Raw genomic sequence first — 25,048 nt, forward strand, 5'->3', positions numbered from 1 at the left:
TTCATTACAGGCTCCTACTTGACTCTTTCTCTGATCCGAGGGTGGATGAACTTGATCAATACACTTTTCTAATTGGTAAATTCTGTTTTGCTCTTGCCGTTTGTCTTGCATGGTCAGAAAATTGTAACTCTTATTCGGTAGGGCGACTCCCTTGTCGTTTATTTGGAAGTTTCGCCCAGGTGGACACTCAACGTCAGCCTTGAGTGACGTGGTAGGAGCACTCGCTTTGGCGTCGTTCCCAGTGGAAATCGCTCTGCCCACCGCAGATGCATCTATCTTTAAGCACTCCGTTTTCGGCTCGTTACCAGTACATGGTTTTTCACAAAATACAGCACTGGATTCCAAGTCTTCATACACACTGTCATCATAAGTTGACATATTTAATAAGTCAATTGAGGGTTCTTTCTCTGTGCTTACTTTATTGGATTCCTTAGGGACACTCTCAGTGTCAGATAGACTGGCAGAAGCCTGTTTTTGAGTTTGCTTAGCAGACTGCTTTATTATTCCTGGGGCTAACGTATGGACCACTTTGATGTTACGTAAAAATTTGCGTGCTCCATTTTGTTTGTTGCCTCTCTTGACAGGTAGGTTTTTGGATTTTTTTTTTAATTGTTGTCCAATCAGATGTTTACCCACACTTTTTTGTGATGATGTCTCGTCTTCTTTGTTGAAAATGGAGAATAATGGACGATTTGCATCTTCAATAGGGCCCTGCTCGGTCCAGTTTGGTTCCGCACACTGCGGCTGTGTGGTAGAAGTTGATTCAACTTGTGAATCTCTCAAAGCTAAATTTACAGAGTTTTTAGCTTGTTCGAATGCAGTGTGGAAGGATACGTCAGTAATTTCAATGATTGGAATAGCATCAGAACTTGGAGTTGCTATACTTGCTGAGGCACAGAGACTTATTGGCTGTAGTCTGGGTTTTTTTGATGTGATAATAGGGGCCGTAGAGGAATCCACAGGTGGGGTCTGATCAAGTGTCTTCTCAGACAAGACTCCAGAGTTCACCTGTGTTAGGCTAGATTTAATAGTTGGACAAAGGCCTAGCGAATTTGCGGTGACACCGCAGTGATCTGTTCCTTGCGTAGAATCTTCAGTTGCCAGTTGTGATAGGTCATGAGATCCCTTTTGTCCTGGTAGTGAGTGTGGTCGATTTCCTTCCCATTTGAATAAGGCTAATGCTTCCTTGGCTACTTCGGCGAGTAGTCTTTTGTCAGTTGCCTCATTATTCCTTTGTTTAGTCACAAGCTTATGTACGTCATCTAGTTTTCCTACGCCCACCAGCTGTGTTTTATTAGTTAATCCACATATTTGTTCTACATTCACTACTTTTGAATTGAGTAGAGCCACTACCGTGGTCAAGTCTCGGGTGGCCTCATGTAAATGTTCGTATAGTTTTATGAACGGGGCAAGAGAGATGGTTAATGTGGATAAGACTAGTTCTTGCAGACATGTGGTCGTCATAGCGGTGCTATCTAAGGAGCTGTGAGTGGGTGCTTTCGACTGGTTGAGGCTTCTGGCATTATTAGTTCTGTTTCTTCTAATTTTCGGGAATGGTCGTTCAATGAAGGAAGACTCAGTGGTCTCATCACTGTCTGAGTCAAGGTCAGAGTTTTTGCTACTCAGCGACAGTGTCTTTTTTTTGTGTGCAGAAGTCATGGTCAATTGACATTTTGTTGCGTTATTAGATCTTTTTTGTGACAGAGGTGGTAAACTGTGCGAATCCGGGCTGAAGTCCACCCGCTCTCTTGTTGTCGACATTTTTGCTCGCTTGTGTGGAATGTTTACGGCTCCTTCATCTTTTGAGCCGCCCCCACAGGTTAATCTCGAAATGTCGCGTTTTAATAAATGTTTAACCCCTTCGTTGTTAGGGGTGACTATGGTTGTTACTGTGTCAGCTACACTATCTTTTATTTGTACATTATTTAATGTAATTGAATTTTGTAGTACATTTGTTACGGGATCCGACTTTTGTAGTACGTTTGTTACGGTATCTGACGGTTCTCGCCGTGCTTTCTGAGTAGTTTGCGTGTCCGTCATCGTTGCGCAAGCTCGCGAGCCCACGCAAAGGTCAGTGGGCAGGCCGATCCTCTCCTCTTACGCGAGTGCGAGTGCGTCCATGCCAGAACCGCCAGAACAACCCATCCCGCCCATCCCGCCAGTCGCCGGGCCGTCCTCGGTCCAAGGAGAGGGCGGGCCAGGTCGCCGGACGCCGACAGACAGGCACCCTGCGGGAGGCAGCGAGACACGGGCGCCCGGATCGACTGTTCGCTGGTCCTCCACTCCAGCCTCCCACTCCCCGCACAACAGCCCCTCGCCCCGCGCCGCACTCGCAGACAAATCAGCCGAGGCACCCACCATCGCCCCCGGCGCCACCGACAACACGGCCCCCCACTCGGCCTGCGCCAAGGAACAACACACCACAGGTAAATTTGTGTGAGTTCCTGTGTCTCTCTTGGCTTTGTTTACTATCCGTGTCTCCAGTACGTCATGTGGGGGTTGAGCTACTTGATCTACCACAGCGCTGCGTGGCTCAGGTGCAGGATATAGGGGCGGAGCTTGCACTTGATCCTCTGATGAGTCAATCGAATAGAGAGTTTTTGTCCCCCCCTGCTGAGTCTGTGTGTTACAGGTGCTTCCTTCGCAAAATACATCATCATTTAGAATGCCAAAGTTTGATAATGCGGCAGATTTTGCAAGCGTGTTTGTATGCGTGTGTGTTTCCATGTCGTCCGGATCTTCGCTTGTTGATACACATGAATGATAGTTACTTACTTGGTTTTGCCGGTTGCTTAGCAGTCTTCGATGAATTGCTGCTGAATCCCCATGTTTCTTCTGAGCACGAGTTTTGGGCGAGGACATCTTTGTCAAAAGTACTTTAATGAGGTTTTGCCCCTCAACTCCCAACTCGCCACAGCTAAACAGCAGAGAGAAAAATCCTCAGCCCTTTTCTCCTCAGGGCTTAGCGCCACAAGGGCGCAAGAGGCGGCCTTTTGTACCCTGTGACCTTATTGGTTGTTGAAATTAAAGATACAGGTACCGGCACACGCACCTCTTTATCCTCTTTGTTGGCAGTAGGTTGAGATGCACGGAAGAGAAAGTAAGTCAAAGTAAGTCACTCGGTATCACTCGCCACTCGCACTCGCCACAGCTAAACAGCAGAGAGAAAAATCCTCAGCCCTTTTCTCCTCAGGGCTCAGTCCACCCATCCCAGGTCGAACTCGGTGCCTTTCTCTCAACTATCACCCTCTCAACCTGCGACATTCCCCAGGGTTCTAACCTATCCCCCTCGTTCTTCAACGTCTACATGGCTGCCCTGTCACGTGTGATTGCCACTCTCACCTCTAATTTCCAGTGTTGTGGATGACCCGCAGCTATCTTTCAGGCTACCCTCAGCCACCTCCTCCTCCTCACTCATACCTGACTGTCTGCTATTCAGTCATGGTGTGCTGAAAATTACCTTTGTCTCAATGCCAGTAAAACTGAGATTGTCTGCATTGGGACACCTGCTCCCGCCTTCCCCCTCTCACTCTGGCTGGCCTCCCTTGGCCCTGCGCCTACCCCGACCTGTGAGGCCAAAAACCTTGGGGTAATTTTCGACTCCACTCTCTCCTTCTCCTCTCACATTTCTGACATTTCAAAAAAGTCTAACTATCAACTACATCTCCTTAGAGGCACTTTACCGTTTCTCACTTTCCCTCAGTGGTTCACTGTCTCCAGAGCCCTAGTGCTCCCCAGGCTGGACTACTGTAACAGCCTCTTCCTCAACCTCCTTGCTTCCACATTGCACCCCCTGCAACTCATCCAGAACAGAACCGCAAGACTTATCCTTGGCCTCAAGCCCAGGGACCGCATCTCTCCGGCGCTGAAATCACTCCGCTGGCTCCCCGTGGCTGCAAGGATCAAATTCAAGATTCTCTGCATTGTCCACAAGGCTTTCTGGGTCTGAGACCTACTTGCCTTCAATGTTGCCTTCCTAAATACTGTCCCTCTTGAGCCCTCTGCTCATCTACCTCCAATACAACCTTCTGCGGGTGAGCCGGTTCTCCAAGCACAGATTTGGAGGGAGATCCCTTTCCTCAGCAGGTGCCTCCCTGCCATCCTCCGTCTTGAGCCTGATATTCTCAAGTTCTGGAAACTCCTCAAGACCTTCCTCTTCTCCTCTTCCTTCTCTCTCACCCTACCCTGCTAACCGAGCTCTCTGCTCTTCCTTCTCTCCATCTTACACCCTGCCAGGCCTTCAGCACTTGCCGCAAGGCCCTACACTTCTTTCTACACACTTCACCAGTCTCTGACTGGGCGCACTTGGTCCCCTGCCCCTCACTTGCCCTCCCACACTTGCACGATCTGTATACAGCCCTGCCTGATCTCCCTTATCTTCCCCCCCTTAATGTGCACTTGAAAAATCTGCAGAATCGTCGGCAGGCCTATTTGCTGTATCTAAACTGATAAATATATAACATTGCACTTAATCTGCCTGTGCAGACCGTTATCGTCTCAGAAATTCAAGGGCTCAGAGCGACTGTTGTTTTTCCCCACCACCAACACCTCAGTCTTTTCACCGTTCAACTTGAGCCAGTTGTTACACACGAAACCTGGTGCTGATTCAGGAGTGGAAAGGTCAAGGCATACCAGGATTTGTGTGTCATCAGCATAAGAGGAACAAAAGGAAGCCGTGGGAGAGTATCAGTTTTGTCAGCAGTTGAACGTAGGTGTTAAATAGGACCAGGGAGATGGCAGACCCTTGAGGGACACCACATGTGAGGCCCATCACTGAAGAGAAAAAAGGGAGAAGAAAAAAGATTTGGCTACGGTCAGAAAGGAAAGAAGAGAACCAGGCCTGGACAGTACCCGAGAGGCTGGCCCTGGCCAGGCAATCCAGCAGGATTCCATGATCGATGGTGCCAAAGGCAGCGGAAAGGTCCAGCAGAATCAGGACACTGACGCCGCCCGCGTCATGGGTCCAAGCCAGTTCGTCCATGACCGAGACCAGGACACACTCGGTCCCACGCCCTAGACGAAAACCCAATTGAAAGGAGTGAAAAAGAAGATTCCTTATGAAAAGCGGCGAGTAGAGAACACACCAAAGGTTCAAGCAGTTTCATAGGAAAAGGAAGAAGAGAAATAGGGTGGAAATTGGCAGAGACCAATGGGTGAAGTGAAGGCTTTTTTAGAAGTGGGATAACAGTGGCCAACTTAAGAGAAGCAGGAATCACCCTAGTAGTGAGGGAGGTGTTGGCTGCTTCCATCAACAAGTGGATAAAATGAGAGAGAATGTCCTTAATTCTACTGAGAGGTATGGGATCCAAAGGGGATGAGGATTTGAGTTTATTAACAGCTGCGGCCACCTTAAACAGAGAAAAAGTGGGAAAAACAGACCAAGAGAAGGTGGGTAGGGGCTCAGAGGGCAGAGGACCAGCACTGAGGAGCGTAGGAAAAGCAGTAATATTGGAAAGAATAGAACACATTTTTGCCAAAATAAATAAACACAATCAATCACAGAAAGCCTGTGAAGACGGAACCAGTGCTGGCACAGTAACGGGAAGGTTGCGAACAACTTTAAACAACTCTTTGGTATGGTTAACAGAGGTCTCAAAAAGAGGTACAAAATACATTTTTTGGCACTAATGATAGCAAGATGGTACTGTGAGGCAGCCTGGGACAATGCAAGTTTGTCCGCAGGGGGATAGGCGAGCCGCCATTTACAGTCCATTTGCATGCACTGCAGGTGCAGAGCCCGCAACTCGTCAGTGAACCACTGTTGAGAAGGGAAGACGGACAGCCTGGACTTCTTAAGAGGAGCCAGGCAGTCAGCTACCACAACCAAAGTTTCAGATAATGAACTCAGGTCCACAGGGGAGGGCACCAAATTGAGGGCATGAATGAGGGTAACAATATCAGCTTGGGGAACTGAGCGCCAGCCATGCCGCAGGACTGATTTGGACTGAAAAGTTGATTTTGGTACTTTGTTGTTCCTTTTACTTGGGACATTAAAGTGATCAGAGCAAGAGACTTGAAACGTAGGAAAGACAGTGACCTCCGGGAATAACGAGAAAATAAGGTCCAAGGTGTTCCCTAAAATATGAATCTGATCAGTGACCTGCTGAGCCAAAGAAAGCTCTTTCATGCATGACAAAAAGCTTTGAACGTTGAGGTCAGTCACCTCATTAACCTTAAGGTTAAAATCGCCCAAAATAATGAGGTGCAAAGCTGAAACTGAAAGTCAGTGGCAAAATCAAGAAAGGAGTCGAGAAACAGAGGGTCGTTCCCAGGAGGGCGGTAAATGGTCAATATATGAATGCAAAAAGTGGATGAATGAAAAAAGTGGATGAGAGCGAAAAACGTGCTAACATGGCCTCCATTTTTAACATGATGACTGATGGTAAGCAAGGAGCCTTCATAATGAGAGTTAAAGATAATAGCAATACCGGACCCCTTTTTAGGGAGTGGGCGGTCACAATGACAAAGTTACTCACCGTAGTGACTACCTTAGTCCTAGTTCATAGTACCCTTTCCTCCATACATGTGAGACATTCCGTCCATCGGGACGGAACCAGAGCACTTTTAAGCATCGAAATATAACTTGTTTTGTCCTTTTATTTTTACTCTGGCCCACCTGTATGGAGGAAAGGGGACTATGGACTAGGAGTATGGTAGTCACTACAGTGAGTAACTTTGTCATACTCCTACATCCCCATCCCCTTTCCTCCATACTTGTGGGAGATTACCAAGCACTGACCATAGGTATTACAGGTGGATGGAAATGTCCCTTATTGGAATACATTTTTGAGAACTGCCTGGCTAAATTGGGCATCAGCCCGGGAGCTCAGGTCAAGACAGTAATGTCTGCAAAAGGCCGATTGGGAGGCTCACCTAGCCGCCTTGGCAATGGACTCTCAAAGGTCGTATTTCTGGAAGGCAAAAGCAGCCACTTTGCCACAGACCAGATGTGCACGAATGCCCTTTGGTGGTTGGAGGCCCTGAATCTTTTAGGCCTCGGAAATACATGAAGCTATTCAACAAGGGATGGATGCTTTTAAGGGTGGTTTCCCTTTTGGGTCACCAAACGTAACGAATAGTTGTGGAGATCTTCTGAGTTTGCTTGTTCTGTCCAGGTAAAACTTCAGAGCTCGTCTGACGTCTAAGTTGTGTAGAACCCGCTCAGCCTCAGAGACCGGGGAAAAGAAAGGAAAGGAAAGGAAGCGCAACCTTATCCTTGTGGAAAGTTAGGAACGGATGTTCCAAGGAGAGAGCATGAAGCTCAATTATTCGCTTTGCAGATGTTACTGCAATCAAAAAAAGTAATCTTTCAAAAAGGTACTTGAGTTCGGTAGTGGCCATAGGTTCAAAAGGCTTATGACAAAGCAGTGAGGACCACATTCAAATCCCATTTGGGATGAAGGGGCCCAAACCGGCGGAAAAAGATGAAGACCTGCAAAGTGTCTTTTGATGACTGGATTAGCCAGTGAAAAAGAGCAACTGTCTGTAGACAGGTAAGTCGCAATGGCGGACAAATATGTCCTGCTTGATAAGACATGGATGCCAGAGGTTGCAAGGTCAGATCCAAAAGACAAGACATTGTCAATAGAAGCATGCCTGGGATCAAGCTCTTTGCTAGACACCAATGACAAAAAACAGAGCCACTTGCTCTTGTATTGGGCTCTTGTAGAGGGCTTTCGTGCTGCTTGAATTATACGTATGTTGTCCTCTGAGAGGTTGAACTGTGCTAATGATCGGAACGCAGGCAGTAGGCCGCCACGCTGAACGATTGTGGGGAGTGGTGCCACAACTGGTGATTGCTCTGGTGAAGGTCGGGAAACTGAGGCAATCTGATCAGAGGACACTGATAGGTGCTGCAGTTCTGAAAAACAAAGCCTGGCTGGCCAACAAGGAGCTATGAAGAGGAGAGTGCAGGTCAATGCACTCCCGAGTTTCCAGTGTGACCAATGAATTAGAGGCAAAGGAGGGAAGAGTAAGCCTTCATGTTGTCCCACGGAATCTCAACGGCGTCCCCCAAGGAAGACACTTTGCGCCTGTCCCTGGAAGCATAAAGAGGTAGAGCTAACACGCAAGAGGCCATGAGGCCTAGGAGTCTCTGGCACCACCAGGCCAACATGTGGGAGGACTGCAGGAAGAACAGGCACGTGGTCGAAAGATCTGCAATCCTGTCCTCCGTCAGGAACACTTCGGTACTGACGGTATCCCAACAGAAACTCAGAAAGATCAGGTCTTGAACGACCATCATCGACGATTTCCGCCAGTTCACTGACAGCCCAAGATGGAACAGGAACTGAAGGAGTGACTGAAGATTGGCCGTAGTGGCCTGTGGGTAAGGACTGCGCAGAAGCCAATCATCCAAGTATGTATATACATGAACTCCCTGCAGTCTGAGGAATGCTGCAATGACCAACATCTTCGTAAAGACATGCAGTGCCATGCTGAGTCCAAACGGAAATACACGATACTGGAAGTGTTCCGTTCCCATGGAGAACCGCAGATATTTTTGATGCAGACTTAATATCAGAATGTGCATGTATGCATCCTGAAGTTCTACCACGCTGAGCCAATCACCCTTCTGGAGAGAGGACTTTATCTGGCAAGGCGTAATGAACTTGAATTTCTCTTGGGATAGAAAGAGATTGAACTTGGAGAGGTCGAGAATAGTATGAGAATAGTGCGCAGGCCAACCTAGTCAGGTTTGGGCAATGTAAACAGACAGTAGTAATAGCCCTCCCCTTGGTTCCACTGCTCTGAGGTCTAGAGGTTTCTTTACCTTGGCTCTGAGGGAGGGAGACCCAGTCTGGTGGAGAGGATGGTGAGCGAGTGGGGTAGGCGGGAAGGGGCAAGCGGAAGCCCATCTGGGACAGAAAAAACCTTTTTCCCAATGGCGTCAAGAAGCTTGTCCTCTTTGGAAAGGATCTGAGACGCTGCAGTGGAGGATGTAGAGACAGGCTTCAACTGGAGTGTAGCTGCTGCCACCACCATCGATGAGGGGAAAGGACATGCAGACAAGGATATGTCCTCAGACGCATGTAGCTTGTAGCGAGCGTCAATTTTCTTGTTTAGGTGTTGCCCGGAATGAGGTTTTTCCCCATACCGTACAAACCTCAGCCAGGATGTCCTTCTGAAGGAACAGGCCGGTGCACTCCTGTGTCGACAGAGTGAAGGACCCAGAAAGTATCCCCTCTTGTGGAGCCGGGGGCTCGGGTATTGGGATGTCTAGCAATGCCATCATATCCACAACCCGGTCGTGAAATGCTCTAATAGAGCGTGGCGGATCATCGCTGTCCTGGTCCGCCTGGTCCTCATCCAATGAGGTGGGAACAGAGGTCTGATCCGCCACACGTGGCGCCTCAGGGCCCGAAGGCACAGTTGACTGAGCAACCAGAGTCTTTTGCACAGGGCAAAGAGGAGGCAGTGCAGGAGGAGGCCCCACAGGAAGTGGTGGTGGAGGTGGCACTACTGGGACCTGCATAGGGATTTCTGGAGCAGGAGCCGGTTCAGGTGGCTTAGGATACATTTCCTTAAATAAAGCCTTAAAGTAATCCTTCATGGAATCAGAATGCATAAGCGTCTGAAACTTGCCAAAAAGCGCATCCTCAGATGAAGGTCTAGGCGCTGGAGTGGGTAGAGGCTGCTCGGAAGGGGCATACTGCAAGGATCGCAAAGAGGATGATTGCCATGATGGCCCTCCACCAAATGGATCCATGTAAATCAAAGGCACGAATGTAGGAGGGAGTAAGAGTGTGCAACAGCGGAGTCCGAGCACACCAATCCATTGGAGGGCGGAACGGGTTCTTATTATCCACAAAACATGGAAAAGGCTGCTTTGCCCCAAAAACAGGCCCCTCAGCACCAGCCGTGGTGAACGCTGGTGTAAGAGAGGTAGTCAAAATGGCTGCTGTTGACCCCAATTTTGTTAAAGCCTGAGGCGAACTGTGTCACAGGTGTAAGTGAGGTTGTGGTCACCACAGAGAGTCGGGGGTCTTATGTTCCATTTTAGCCTTGCGACAAGGAACCTCAGCAGAGCCGGTGCTAGCAGATCTAGAGTATTTCTGAGACACCTTAAAGACTGCTGATGAATTAGCCCCAAGTGGGGGAACCTCGGCTGAGCCGGTACTCTTAGGTGCTTAACCGGCTTCTTTGCCCCCTCAGCAGGATCAGTTCCACCACATGTCTGAGTGCGGGAAGGCTTAGAGTCCCCCCCCCCCCCCTTGAAGCCAGAACCCTCAAAGGGGGCCCCTCAATCTTGCTGGTGTTTGATATAGCCCCAGGAAGGGGACCCTCAAGGATAACCCCAGTACATTTAGTCACCTTGAGAGGGACCTTGAGCTGAGACTCGGTACACTTAGTTCAAGATGTGGAAACCTTGGGGCTGACCCCGGTGACAACAGCCCCAGAAGTACTGGGCCTAACTTTAGCCCCCAAAAGGGGAACCTTGGATGAACATCCGGTTTTGGCAGCCCCTTTGCAAGGGTCCTCAGAGGGAGCTCCAGAGCGCTGGTTAGATCCCTTTCGGGACATCTCAGGGAGATCCCTGGTAATAGAGCGGCTTGAGCCCCTCTCAGACCCAGAAGACCCCGGGAAGGAGTCCCCTGGCCGGGGTGCCCTAAAAAGGAACGAACTTACCGGCCGTTTCCTTTTTTCTTCAATAAACTGCTGTACATGTGCTGGAGGAACCTGTTGAAACACCTCCTCCCACCTGACAAGCCGACGCTGGAGTGCCCAGACAGAGAGGGAGTCGCAATAGAAGCACAGACGCACCAGCATAGATTGGCGAAAGATGACTGCGGAAATAGAGCAGGAATGAAGCACAAGGGAACAAAAAGAAAAATATTCTCTGTGATGCAAAGTGCTTCCGACCTCGACCATGTGCAGAAAAGGACTGAAGGGCGATGCGCGGGGTGGAGCTCAGGAGGGCAGGGCTACGATCACATGCGGTGGCCCCGCATAAAAATAAAAGAAGGACAAAAAGTTATTTTTCAATGATTAAAAGTGCTCTGGTCCCGTCCCTATGGACGGAATGTCCCACAAGTTTGGAGGAAATGGGGCGGGACGTAGGAGTATGTAGTATGCTGTAATTGGGCGGTAAAAAGTGTGTGAGAACAAAGCCAGATGTGTCATCGAGCCATGTCTCAGTGATATATGTAAAATCGGGGAGGAAATCATCTAAAAGATCATAATGCACACAATGCACTACCAACGAAGGGGCATTCAGAAGTAAACAACTATGCTAAGCGATATTTGTTTTTTGTACTACACACAAGTGTTTTTCCAGTGGCACAAAACGCACATTTTACTCTGCACACAAGTACTTTTACTACGTACTGTTAGGAATCCTACGAATCCCTCACTGAAACCCTGCCTAAAGTCTCCTCCCAGGTGGCAAGGGGAAGGCAGAAACTTCCTTGTCCTGACCTTGGGGGTGGTGTACTGCGGGAAGTACCTGGGAGGAGACAAGGCCCAGGGTGGTGAGGAGATCCCATGGGATGAGACACAGTATTTGTCCTCTGGAAGGAGGTGCCTTTCTGGGTAGCCAAAACAGGTAATGGCATATTGCCATTTTAATGTCCCCTGTCCCACATATAAGATCTGACTACGGGGTACAAATTCTGTTAAATCTGAGCAAACCTCGTCAATAGAAAGACCCTCCTTATTCCCCAAGGCAGAGGTATTCAAACTGTGGGGCTAGCCCCCGCATCCATAATGGGTGAGGGGGCATCGACCCAGTGATCCCCCCCACCCATTATGCAGGAGCCAGCCCACTGAAACACTGAGTGCTCCCTCAGCTGCTTTCTCCAGCTAAGGGAGTGATCCTGGGCTGGCTGAACTGTCTTCTTCTTGAGCCAAAGTTTTGAACTGTAAAACAACAAAGTAAACGAAGAGTAGATCAATGACGTGTTATCTGGACAAGCATATGAAATATGCAATCAAATAATTATATCAAAATATAGTTTCAGAAAACCTAAAAAGAATCCACTTATTAAAAATGAAGTAAGATTGAACAAAATTAAAGGGAATTCTAACTGTTATATAAAACACATTATAAGAACTAAGAGCCTGTTGCGACCATTGTGTAATTCCGCTTGTCATTTTACCTGCACCCTGGTAATACGTGTCTGATCCCTGTTATCTAGATGTATTAGTTCTACATATGTGCAACATTAACATGGATACCACGATGGAGTTAGCGTACCTTTATTGTAAAGACTGAAGATACTTCTTCTGGTAGTGGTGATGTACAGTGTTATTATCAAACGTTGGGACTGGAGGATTCTCCTTTCCTGAGGCAGAAAACCCTAATAGGAATAGAGCATATGTCTGCTAGCGAGGAACTCTCAATGTCTATTGGTGCTCTACATTTTTCATAATGAAATAAGGGTGTCTCTTCACCAATCTCTATGTGGTGACAAACTCCTGTGAGAATCTGAGGAAAGGTGTAAAAGGTGGGGTAGTTTACACATGCTGGGTTCTGGGACCTCGGCCACAAAAAATCCTATTCTAAAATGAAAAGATGCCAAGATATTCACTAATTACTGGATACTCCTTCTAGTACTAAGTTTCAGACTACGTAATGCTAAGGGTTGTGTGATGTAATTAAAGTAATACAGGAGTATAATTAAAATGGGGCTCTAACCAGAGTCACGAGTGACTAAATCCATCAATAATAGTGTGCAAAAATTACATTATGGTCACAGCAGAAAAGGTAACACTTTTATTTGTCTTTCAACGGTGATGATCCTACATGTAACTGGTTCTCCTCAGTTGGTCCATTTTAACATAAAGTTGTGACAAGTGGGCCGGTAAACACATCCCGGACTGGCATTACTTTAACAGGTGTTCCACCGTCAATTTGTGAATTGTATGAATAATCACTCATATGCATTCCATTACTCATGCTCCCCAATCAGATGCTCATAGATGGATCAGTGAACAATCCCTGCAAAGTATTTTTTATGAAAAGAAGCGGATCTATCAACGAGAGGTACCGTATGATGCAATTACCAATGTTACTCAGTGACCTTCTAAAACAATCTCTACGTCCATACTTAGATAAATATCAGATGAAACATCTGAGAAAACTCTTCATCGAGTCCCTTTGGATTCAATGTATCTAGAAGATGTATCCAAAACTTTTCTCTGCAGGCGATGATTGACTGGTAGTCCCCCCCCCCCCTCTGAATGTTTTTTTTACCACTTCCAATATTTGAAATTTAACCTGAGCTACTGTGCGATGATGCTTTGTAAAATGTCTTGCCAGAGGAGATTTGGTGTTTTTACATCCGACGTTTGATTTATGTTCGGCGATTCTGTCTTTCACCGGTCTGGTAGTCTGACACACATACAATTTGCCACAGGGGCATTTTATTGCAGAAATAGCTCCTACTGAGATGCAAGTGGCAAAATCTTGTACCGTTTACCCGTGTGGGGATGTGTAACAGTTTCACCCTTTATTACATTGTTACAGTGCGAGTGTTCTTCAGAGTGACCCACTCCTCCATAAATTATTTCCCAAATCTCCAATGAAGGCCTTTAAAAGAGGTCCACATTTAAGAAACAAACTGGTGAGAGAAGAGAAACCCCCGAAAGGAAACAATTGCTGTTGAGTACAAGTAAGAAGGGCACCTACCCCTGCCTGTGCTGCTCACACTGTAACAATGTAATAAAGGGTGAAACTGTTACACATGCCCACACTGGTAAACAGTACAAACTAAGAGATTTTGCCACTTGCATCTCAGTAGGAGCTATTTATGCAATAAAATGCCCCTGTGGAAAATTGTATGTGGGTCAGACTACCAGACCGGTGAAAAACAGAATCACCAAACACAAATCAAACATCAGATGTAAAAACACTAAATCTCCTCTGGTAAGACATTTTACAGAGCATCATCACACAGTAGCTCAGGTTAAATTTTAAATATTGGAAGTGGTAAAAAAAGCATTCGGGAGGGGGGGGATGGGGGACTACCAGTCAAACATCGCCCGCAGAGGAATGTTTTGGATACATCTTCTAGATAGATTGAATCCAAAGGGACTCAATGAAGAGTTTTCTCTGAGATGTTTCATCTGATATTCATCTAAGTATGGACGTAGACATTGTTTTAGAAGTTCACTGAGTAACATTGGTAATTACATCATACAGTACCTCTTGGTGATACATCCCCTTCTTTTCATTAAAATGACTTTGCAGGGATTGTTCACTGATGCATCTGTGAGCATCTGATTGAGGAGCATGAGTAATGGAATGCATATGAGTGATTATTCATACAATTCACGAATTGATGGTGGAACACCCGTTGAAGTAATGCCAGTTCGGGATGTGTTTATCGGCCCACTTGTCACAACTTTATGTTAAAATGGAACAACTGAGGAGAACCAGTTACATGTAGGATCATCACCATTGAAAGACAAATAAAAGTGTTAACATTTGTGTTGTGACCATAATGTAATTTTTGCACACTATTATCATTGATGGATTTAGTCACTCGTGACTCTAGTTAGAGCCCCACTTTAATTATACCCCCGTATTACTTTAATTACATAACACAAATACTTAGCATTACGTAGTCTGAAACTTAGTACTAGGAGTATCCAGTAATTAGTGAATATCTTGGCATCTTCTGACTTTCAAAGATGGCGCCCACACAATACCCAATCTGAATAGGCACTCTGTCATGTACCATCAGTGCAGGGACTTGGGTTAGTCCCTCTTCCATTTTTATCAACTTTACACAACATATGGGGGCTTTCAGGACGTGCTGGTTTTCCGGCGTCCTGCATGGTTGCCCTGGAAACATAGTAACCCACCGGGGAACACGCGTTAGGCGCATCGTTTCTATTGTAGAGCGCACGTCTCTTGCAACCCGAACTGACAGCAGCAGAATTGAAGACGACTTAGACCACATCTGTGTAGATGCACAGTAGAAGTCGCAGGTCAGAACTATGCCGTATAAACAGACTTCATTTTAGAATTAGATTTTTTGTGGCTGAGGTCACAGAACCCAGCATGTGTAAACTACCCCTTCTTTTACACCTTTCCTCAGATTCTCACAGGAGTTATCCACCGCATAGATATTGGTGAAGAAGAGACACCATTAATTTTAATTGAGAATTCAAATTTTTTTGAAAAATTCGACTCCAGCCTCTCTACTTGAGAGGTAAATCTGCTGATTTAAAGCGGTTATTATTTGCCTCACCTCTCCGTGTTTATCTATTTTTCAGTGCACCCCGAGTGCAGTATTAGTTGGGTTTCTGTCTACAATTATGTTTTTCTTTTTGCTCGTAGTCATTAAACAGCAGGAAGTAGGCACTGGCAGTAATGAATGTGTAATAGAAGGTCAAGTATCAGCCTTAGTAATGGTAAAGATGTGCTAATATACGGCTGGATTGGCTCACATTAGTGAAAATATTCATTATGAAAAATGTAGAGCACCAATAGACATTGAGAGTTCCTCGCTAACAGACATATGCTCTGTTCCTATTAGGGTGTTCTGCCTCAGGAAAGGAGAATCCTCCAGTCCCGACCTTTGAGGATAATAACACGGTACATCACCACTACCAGAAGAAGAAGTATCTTCAGGAGTATCTTCAGTCTTTACAATAAAGGTACGCGAACTCAATCGTGGTATCCAGGTTAATGTTGCACATATGTAGAACTAATACATCTAGATAACAGGGATCAGACACGTATTACCAGGGTGCAGGTAAAATTACATGAGGAATTACACAATCGTCGCAACAGGCTCTTGGTTCTTCTAATGTGTTTCATATAACAGTTAGAATTCCCTTTAATTTTGTTCAATCCTACTTCATTTTTAATAAGTTGATTTTTTTTTAGGTTCTCAAACTATATTTTGATATAATTATTTGGGTGTATATTTCATATGCTTGTCCAGATAACACATCATTGATATACTCTTCGTTTACTTTGTTGTTTTACAGTTCAAAAGTTTGGCCCAAGAAGAAGGCATGTTTATCCCAAAACGCGCCAGCCTTTCTATCTGAACTGTATATATGGATTACTGATACTTATCCACCCAATTTGTTGATATTTGATTTAATATGTGCATCTTTCAAACAAATGAAAAATAATTTGTCATGTTTATTAAATTACTGTGTTCTTTACTAAATGAATGTCGAGTATGTTGTTCGCATTTTAAATAGTTGTTAATCAACATTAGCTTGCACATTTAAAACTTGATGAACCATCTGATGATGGAATAGTAACAGTGTGAAGGGGACGGGAGGGCTCCTACTTTTGAATCCTCTTTTCTTCCTTACATATGCGTATCAGTGATCCTGTGCCAGGCTCACTTTTCCTCCCCCGCACCTTAAATAATTGATAAATAATTATACACAATTTATAAACTTTTTTTTTTTTTTTAGAGAAAAATCAGTCGAGTGCACCTACAAATCTTTTCTCACTGGCTGAACTGTCTCCCTTTGACAGATCAGTTCCACAGCCGCACATGCTCAATGAGCCATGCAAGGCTGGGAGCGTTTTGCTTCACCACCCTTGCATAGCTCATTGGAAAGGCTGGCTGGGGAACTGCATGTCTGTATGTGCGAGAGGGAGCTCCTGCACCTCATCGCACATACAGACAGAGCAGGCTGGCGCAGGGCGTTTCAGCACCCACACTCTGTTACCTGCATGCATGTGCAGGAACCAGGAAGCTCTTGCTTCCCGATTCCTGTTCATGATGCAGGAGCTCAAGCGCTGGGGAGGAAACCAGGGCAGAAGGCAAGTATGTTCATTTATTTTGTATTTAAATATGTGTATGGATGCGTGTATGCTTGTGTTAGGAGTGAGTGTATGGTGATGGGCGCTCGTGTGAATGATAGAGTGTTTGCTGAGTGAATGTGTGTGTGTTTGTGTTGGTCCATGTTGCACAATTCCCCTACCCAACTGCCAAAATCAGCTTTCCTTCTGAGGCGCTGTGGAGCCCAATGTCCAATAAAGAATACCATGCCTGCCCCCCCCCCCACTCCAGTCTCCCCAGTGCCAATTGCAAACTGTTTAGCTTTTTACCCAAGTTCTTTTAAAAGTATGCTGTAAAATGCAACATTTTAACCCATTTTTGGGGGTGATGTGGAGAGGGGTTCCAGCCTGCCTATATTTTGCTCAGGGGGGGCCAGGCCAGTAAAGTTTGAAGACTGCCCTAAGGTATAATACAAAAGGATCTAGAGAAAATGCATCGAATCCAATGTATTTCTCTGCAACAACTAATCCCAATAGACCCTCTTTTACTGAGTTTAAGGGCATTAAATCTACCCTTAAAAAAAGCTCATTTATTGAAAGGGACTACATGTCTCATAATCCTAGAAGTACTGAGACGAGGAATAGGACTGAAAAAGCATGCAGTTGCAGCAGTCAGGAAATTGAGCCTAACAGCCCCCATATTCCTTCAGGTGTGAGGCATAAAAGGCCCCCTCAGGTGCATGCAATTAGAGAGAGTGGAGGGAACTGGAACTATGACTGGAAGGCGAGCTGTAGCAGTAGAAGCAGAAGGAAAAAGACACGAGGCTGGCAAACCAAGCATAAGTCGGAGAACAAGAGGGATGCCGGAATGTGGAGACAGACGATTTTTACCAGCTTGTTCGGGCAGGGTCCTGTTCCCCCAAACTATGAAGTGCAGAGGCTACGCAGCAGAAGATATGCAGGAGAGAAGTCTTTTCATATGTGAGCCTAATTGCTGTGGTTGCTGAGCTGCAGATGTTCAGGAGACCGAAGCAAGAAGTCATTGTCAAGTCAGGGGTCTCTTGAGTGAACTTAACTCCCAAACAGTGTGGCCGGACCGGAGACACCTTTACAAGAGAACGGTGTGGGTCCCAGCGAGTCGGGACAGCAGTGCATCCTGCAGAGCAAGTGTCTAAAAAGCCGGTGAATGAAGCACTGCGTTCTAACACATTGCGTGAGCCTTCGCCGGTAACAGTATCCAGTTCCCTGTGAACTCGCATAAGACATTAAGCGAGTAGAAGTTGTTTGTTACTTCCAAAACACATTGAACAATGGAAATGTAGCACTCGCGTACACAGTAAAACTTTACATGTGTGAGAAGCTAAAGGGACTGAAATCCATTGTTCTGCTATTCCAAGACTGTTATTGCTTGAAGGAGTGGCTGCGGGTCCCTAATTAAGGAGATGCAATGCTGCTGGGACCATTACTGAATACCTAACATTAACAATACAAGAGTTACAAGTTTTGAAGTTGACACAACCCGTAGTGCCAGAGACTACGGATGATAGATAGATAGAAGTGAGTCTGCAAGCCAAACCCAGGTTGTTATTGTTGTGGCAGACAGACAAGAGAGGCCAAGAGGATGCGCCTATTGAAGAAAGTTATTCAAAGGAAGAGACTCTACCTACTTAAGATTGTTGAAATACTTGTTGAAGACTGTCTAAAATTACAAATCTCTCAAGCTGTGGTAGTAATCCAAAATACTGAAGCAGTGGTGGCATATCTGATAGTCAGTGGATGCGGAATTATAGTAGTACAAGTCAAGAGGAGCACTGTGAGACAAAGGTGAGGGTTCTCATAATAAATGAAGTAGAAATACAGTTGTTAAAAGGTGAAGGAGCAGCACTATTAAGTCATCCTGACAAATATGCCATTGTGAAGTCAAGTAGAAGTGAAGTCGTTAAAATTGCACTAAGAAGTTATCCTGCCAAAGATACCATTGTGAAGTTCAAAACTGTAACCAAGAACTGTATATCACTGGTGTTAATGGATATTGCATTTCATTTTTAACTGTGGCAAGTCTTCTTGAGGAAGGTGACAAAGCATTGTGGCTGGGATTACCATTGGTGCTATTTGGAGGAAGTGAAAAGTGGATATTTCACCAAGAAGAAGAGATCTGCTAGTGGAACTTTGACTTTGAAATATCAATAACTGATTTGAGATGAGCCATTTCTTTCTTTGGTTGAACACTAACAGCCCAGACTATGAATCCTGGGGAAGGGAAATCACCCAGAAAATTAGAAGGTTATTCAGAGACCCTGAATGCTGTTTATATGATGTTATCTTGCCATATATTTTCTTTGCATTTTTGTTGCTTAGTGTGAGGGCCAGTTCTCCTGTGTTAGAGTGTGTTCCCTTAGCTTTAGTTAGGCAGGGAAATCCTCAGCAGAGTTAGAGATGGCGAGGCATTTTTTAACATTGTTTCTTTAATGAAATGGCAAATGTTGGTAAATCAACAAACAATTGTCCGCCTCACATTACTGACCCCTCACAGTACTGTGGCAGTTCTTGAGGTTTTGGACTAGTTGATGAGTTGCCTTTATAATTACATATAAAATATGTTTGCGCCAATGTGTTTGGAAACAGTGTTGGAAGATGTTATGTTATATGAACTTATAAAGCGCACGATCGCCGAAGCTTCTTGGTGCTAGAAAGAGATGTACCAGGGTTTAAAGGCTTGGTGATATAACCATTAGAACAAATAAGCTTTCAGTGCGCACCGGAAAACCAAATGACTGCTTGTGGCACGGAGAGTAGGTGGAATCGAGTTCCAAAGTTTTGCAGCCGCCACTGAAAAAGATCATCCACCTACCCGCTCAGAGTGATAGCGGGGAACCGAAAGAAGGCAGGCATCTTTAGAGCGAAGCACACAGGACGGTAAATATGGCCGGAATTTTGCCTGCTAGTATTCCACTCGTATGCCATAGAAAGCTTGGTGGTCAAAGGGGCTTAAATTGCACTCGCTGTAAAACAGGGAGCCAGTGAAGCGAATGGAGGACCGGCAAGATATGAGAGGCATAGGAGGTGCCTGTGCAGATCCGAGCATAGTGGTTCTGAAGGAGCTGTAGGCGGTGGAGTAGGTATAGGGGCTGTGCAAGGAAAAGAGAGTTACAATAGTCTAAGTGACTAAGGACCAGGGAGGCCATCACTACAGGCCTAACTTGGGATGGGAGAAAGGGTAGAACTTTGCTGAAAGGACCCGGTCCTACAGATGGCCCTGACCTGGGCACAGGTGGACAGGGAGGTAGAGAATTTGAAACCCAGATTCTTTACATCGAGCATAGGAGTGGGGCAGGGACCCAACTCTGTAGGCCTGAAAACTGAGGACCAAATTGGGGCTAAGGGGGAGGAAGCAGAGTTGGGACCATGAGAGGGGTACACCATCACGACCTCGGTCTTGTCGCCATTGAGTTTAAGCCAGTTGTCACCTATCCATCGATCCAATGCTGACAGGCAGCTCCTAAACTGAGACGCTGCACCGAGGTGGGTAGAATCAAACCGAACGATGATTTGAGTATCATCAGCATAGGAATAGCACCTGAAATTGTGGGAACGGATGAGCAAGACAAGAGGCTGAATGTAGATGTTAAAAAGTGCTGGGGACAAGGCGGATCCCTAAGGTTCCCCGCAAAGTAAAGAGGTGGCAGCGGAGAGGAAAGAGGAGAGGGCCAGTGTTTGACAACAGTCCGTCAAGAAGGTGTTGTTCCAGGCAAGGACTTGACCTGAGAGGCCGGCAAGGGCGAGGCGGTCAAGCAACATGCGGTGGTCAAGATGCAATGTTTACACAGATTTGTAAAGAATTGCATAGGATGGAAAGCGGAAATTCCTTTCCAGTCTCTATTCAGAGACAGTAGCTCACTAACTACACATGCTCACAAATTGACTTACTTTATCAGTCAGTTGCGCCATGTGCGCACGACAGCCAACTAGTTTTGAACATAAAGAAAAATAATTAGAGTGAACATTGGCGCTAAGTAAAAGGCAAACACTGACAAAACCAGTAGTTTTGGCTTTGTGTAGGCATGGAATAGGCATTTGCTATGCACTGCCATAAAGGTACTACCTGGTCATACGATTGCAACAGCAAGGATAAAATCAGTGATTACCTGGGCATATGATTATTGCTTGATAGAGTCCACTCAAAAAGATCGTAGAAGGATGCATTTCAGTCAGGGAGGGAGAGGTAGTGTGTGGGAATGACCATGTGCAGCCGTTAGGTAGGTAAATAACCAAACACCCACAAGGAACGTGTCCTTCCTCATATGTCATCTCCCTCTTAGCTGTACTCCAATGCAATAGTTTCAGCTTACCAGCAGAGCTTAAGCATCCCTTAATAAAGAAAACTAACCAACTATCCTTCAATTAAATAGTTTTCCCTTATTTAAAGGAGGATTTCCTGTTTACAAACAATACGGCAGGAAATGACTAATTGATAGCCTTGCATTTCTGGGAGTACAAAGCTTTTGCCAACGGTTTTCCACAAAAGAAAACAATTATTCATCTGCTATGATCGTATCATGACTTTACCCACCTGCAGAAAGATGGCAGCCTCCTGATAGTTCATCTCCCAATTGTGTGCACTGGATCCATGTTGAGCGTGCAGATCGGCATCCTTGGCAGAGTGGCCCAGGAAGCCAGAAGAACTGCAGGTACCCCCATCTAGAGAAATCAGAAGAGGAAGAGAAAAGAACATTGGAAAGGCTGATTTCAATATTGTTTTCAAATATATATCCACATGAACCTGAGACTGCTCACCGACGGAGTGTGATTGCCATATGACTGCCAGTGTGTGTATGCATGTGTGTGTGCGTGCGTGCGTGACACCAGGTTATAAGGCCTGTCGGGCTGAAGCCCCCACCATAATCTATAATGTGCTGGGGCTCTATAGCCGAGCAAGGGTGCAGCTTCAAAGAATGGGTCTGCACTGGTGTTCAGCAAAGGGCATCTTGTTGGGTCTCGATGTGATGGCGTGGGAGCCAGACCAGCATTAAACAATGTGATGAATCCTGTGGAGTCATCACTGATCCCCAGCCAAAAATCTCTTCCCATGTGGCCAGAGGACGGCAGCCACTACCTAATCCTGACCCAGCGGTGGAATTATGAGGGAGGATCACATGGCAGGAGACGGCTGTCGGGGAAAGGTGGTGGCTCCATCAGGAAAGACGCAGTATTCTTCACTTCATAATGAAGTAGACGTCATCATTCCAGAATTCTTAATGGCTTGATATAATTTTACAAATCCCTCTCATTCCAAGACCCAACATTTTGTTTTCTGGATAACAATCTGAGCAGAAAACCATTCATACCTCATATACACATTTAACATCTCCCGTCTCTGATATTTTTGTTTTAAACAAAAATTCAAAACAATACAACTTTAAAAGGCCAAAAAAATCACATGGACTCCCAACTCCCATAAATCCTCAAGTACTGAGGCGAGGAAGGAGTTAATATAGATTAAAGGAAACCCCTAGCAAAATGTGCAGATTAGTTGTCATAATGGAAACCAGCTGCATGGGACATTTAAACAAAGTTTACACCTTTAGAGAGTGAAGGTGGATAAGAGATGCAGAGCAGATGAAGCAAGAAGCAGAACCAAGACAAAAGCATACGCACGGAATCAGATTGTGCTAACCTACCAGAGAGGCGCGAGACAGAAGCACAGCGGGCGCCATGGGAGGGCCGCTGAGGGACCAGTAGCAGCAACAAAGTGGTCGGAGACGCGGTCGCATCAAGCAGCAGCAGTTCTACCGGCAAGTGAATGTGGAGCCGGCCAAAGAACTGAAAGAAGGTTTTCTGAGCAGGGGACACTTTCCCAGAGTAAAGACTTTGCTGCCGCAACATGCCACAGGTCATAAACGCTACCAAACACGGATTAGTCTACCCAGGGCCTGCAGACAACCACATGAATAATTGAAAAGCTGTTTTGAAAGACAGAATTTACAGCAATATACCCAAATGTCACCTCCAGAACTCTGCCGAAAAATCCGACCTCCTTTACACCACATATATATGTGGGAGGGGGGTATGGGATATAATACAAGTATAAGGGGTTGCGGGGGGTCTTCCCCCACATATGTATGTGGTGTAAAGGGGGGTTGGAAAGAAATCAGCATTTTCGGCTGTCGGACTTCTGGGAGTCACAGTAATGACAAAGATCCGAATGTAGAAATAGAGGTTAAACAGGGTTGCTGCTAAATTGCAACCCTGTTTAACACCCATGAACGTTGGTATTGGATGCGTTGTTGCACCTGACTGTTTAACATGTACTAAGAACACAGTGTTCTGATGGAGTTTTGCAATAAGTGTAATCAATTGAGATGGTATACCTAGCCTGAACAGTTTCAGATTATGCAGTCAAACGCTGCGCAAAGATCGATACATGCCATATATAATGGGCCAGCATTGCAAGCTTTCGTCTTCGGAAGGAGATGGGCCATGATGGTGGCATTCAATGAAGAGCCCATCTGTGATCGAAATCCGATCTGAAATCGTGATAGTATGTCATTATGATTTATTTGCTGTTGTAATTCTCTCAAAAGCAGGATGGCAAACACTTTAGCAGAGTGCAATCAGACGAAACTTTTGAGGTTCGGCAGGATTGCCTTTTTTAAATATCGGCACAATTATGGACTGTAGCCATTATTGTGGCACCCTCAATGTGAGATAGATATTCTCAAACTGAGTTTTAAAATGTTTTGGCCGGAACAGTGGATTCCGTTTCAACGCACAAGGTGGTATACAACCATGACCTGGCGCTTTCGAGTAGTATAGAGTCATTATCGCTGATCCAACATCTTCGATGGACCATGGTGATGTTGCAGAAGATAGTTTCAATGAGCTGGATGGACTTATATGGAGGTATTTGCATGGTAATTGAAATGTTATAGTAAAGAAATTTGTCCACGTTACTTCAGGTATAGATGCTGAAAGATCATTCCTAAGCTTTGAAAGATTTGCTCTTAACATGGCCCAAACGGATCTCTGGTCATTGCAACATAATTGAAAAATCATATATTGATTATTCAAATTATGAAGATGGCGCTTAATTTTTAAGCAGGTATTTCTATAGGTATTGCAAATAGTACTTTTCTTCCCACAGAAGTCTTGCGGGACTAAGTTGCTAGATTTTAGCTGTCTCAAGGCACGATTTTTAGAGCGTTTTGCCCAGGTAATCTCCCTACTGCAAGGTTGGGCATGTTTTACTTTAGGTAGAGCCTGCATGTGTGCTAACTTCGCCAATTCAGATTTAATAATATACCTATGCCTATCTACTACTTGCTGTAGAGAAATAAATTGAAGACCCACATTTTCATTGACAAGCAGGTGTTCAATCAACCTAATTAGTTTGTCACAAAGATGGGAGTTCCATCGCAGAGAAAGGCCAGGGCGATCACATTCCAAAAGAGTTCAATTTGAGTCCCTCTGAAGGACCACCACTACCTGTGAAATTGTTGCAGATATAATCAAATGGTCCCCCAAGCCAGGATTCGTTATGAATACTGGACTGCAGAGACTAAGTAAGTTAGATGAAACTGCAAAATAATCTATACAGGAACTCTTTGAGCCACTCCTCCAAGTAACCAGAGGAACCCGAGAGTCAAAGTCGAGAAAGAAAATATCCCATTGAGAGAGGTATTCCAACCAACGGTATCCCTGCACACTAGCAGAGGATGGATCCTCCATGGGTTGAATGAAGGTTAAAGTTAAATGCAAGTTTAGGCACCAAGCATTGAAGTCACCCCCTATGATAATTTTACAGTAAGGATTCAACACAAAGCCTCTTCTAGAATCTTTCAAAGATGATTAAACATGTTATCTAGCTGTGTGCGAGCCAGATTCCAATAAATTGAAATTAGATAAGAAAGCTGAGGCTCGTCATCAAAGAATGCCAAAATAGCTAGAATCTCCAGAGAGCTTTCCACAATTTGAGATTTTACTACAAGACTGTTGTTAATATAAATTGGCAAGCCCCCGTAAGGCCTTCCAGTAGTGCCCCTTTGTGCATCATCCAGGAATGCTGAGAAGTCTTTAATCAGAAAATCCTGCCGACTCAGATTCCAGACAGAATAATATGTCAAAAAATGTGGAAGTAGAGGTGGAGTTAGCCCAAGCAAGCAAGCTAGAAAAGCCACAGGAATTCCAAGAGCCAATTTTTAGTAAAGGTTGGCTCCAGGGTTGGTGGCAGACTCTGAGCCGTATTTAAGCTATCAGCAAGCGAAGCCATCCATGACCAATCCTTACTGATCTTTGAAAGGGATGCAAGTTGGGTGATCACTGCCAGGTCCGGTAAGGTCGCGACAGCCGACC

At 45.5% G+C, this 25,048-nt stretch overlaps 1 protein-coding gene across 2 annotated transcripts in view; it reads right to left on the reverse strand.

The window, feature by feature from the left end:
* TPCN1 (two pore segment channel 1) overlaps nucleotides 1-25,048 on the reverse strand; it is a 767,000-nt gene that overhangs the window by 631,671 nt on the left and 110,281 nt on the right. For both annotated transcript variants that reach the window (XM_069619236.1, XM_069619237.1), the window contains exon 2: nucleotides 21,270-21,397. In XM_069619236.1, the coding sequence (XP_069475337.1) occupies nucleotides 21,270-21,397 (128 nt within the window). The remainder of the gene's footprint in view (nucleotides 1-21,269; nucleotides 21,398-25,048) is intronic.

This window comes from Ambystoma mexicanum, chromosome 10 (assembly GCF_040938575.1).
Source record: "Ambystoma mexicanum isolate Mex_15411 chromosome 10, UKY_AmexF1_1, whole genome shotgun sequence".
In the NCBI taxonomy this organism is placed as follows: Eukaryota; Metazoa; Chordata; class Amphibia; order Caudata; family Ambystomatidae; genus Ambystoma; species Ambystoma mexicanum.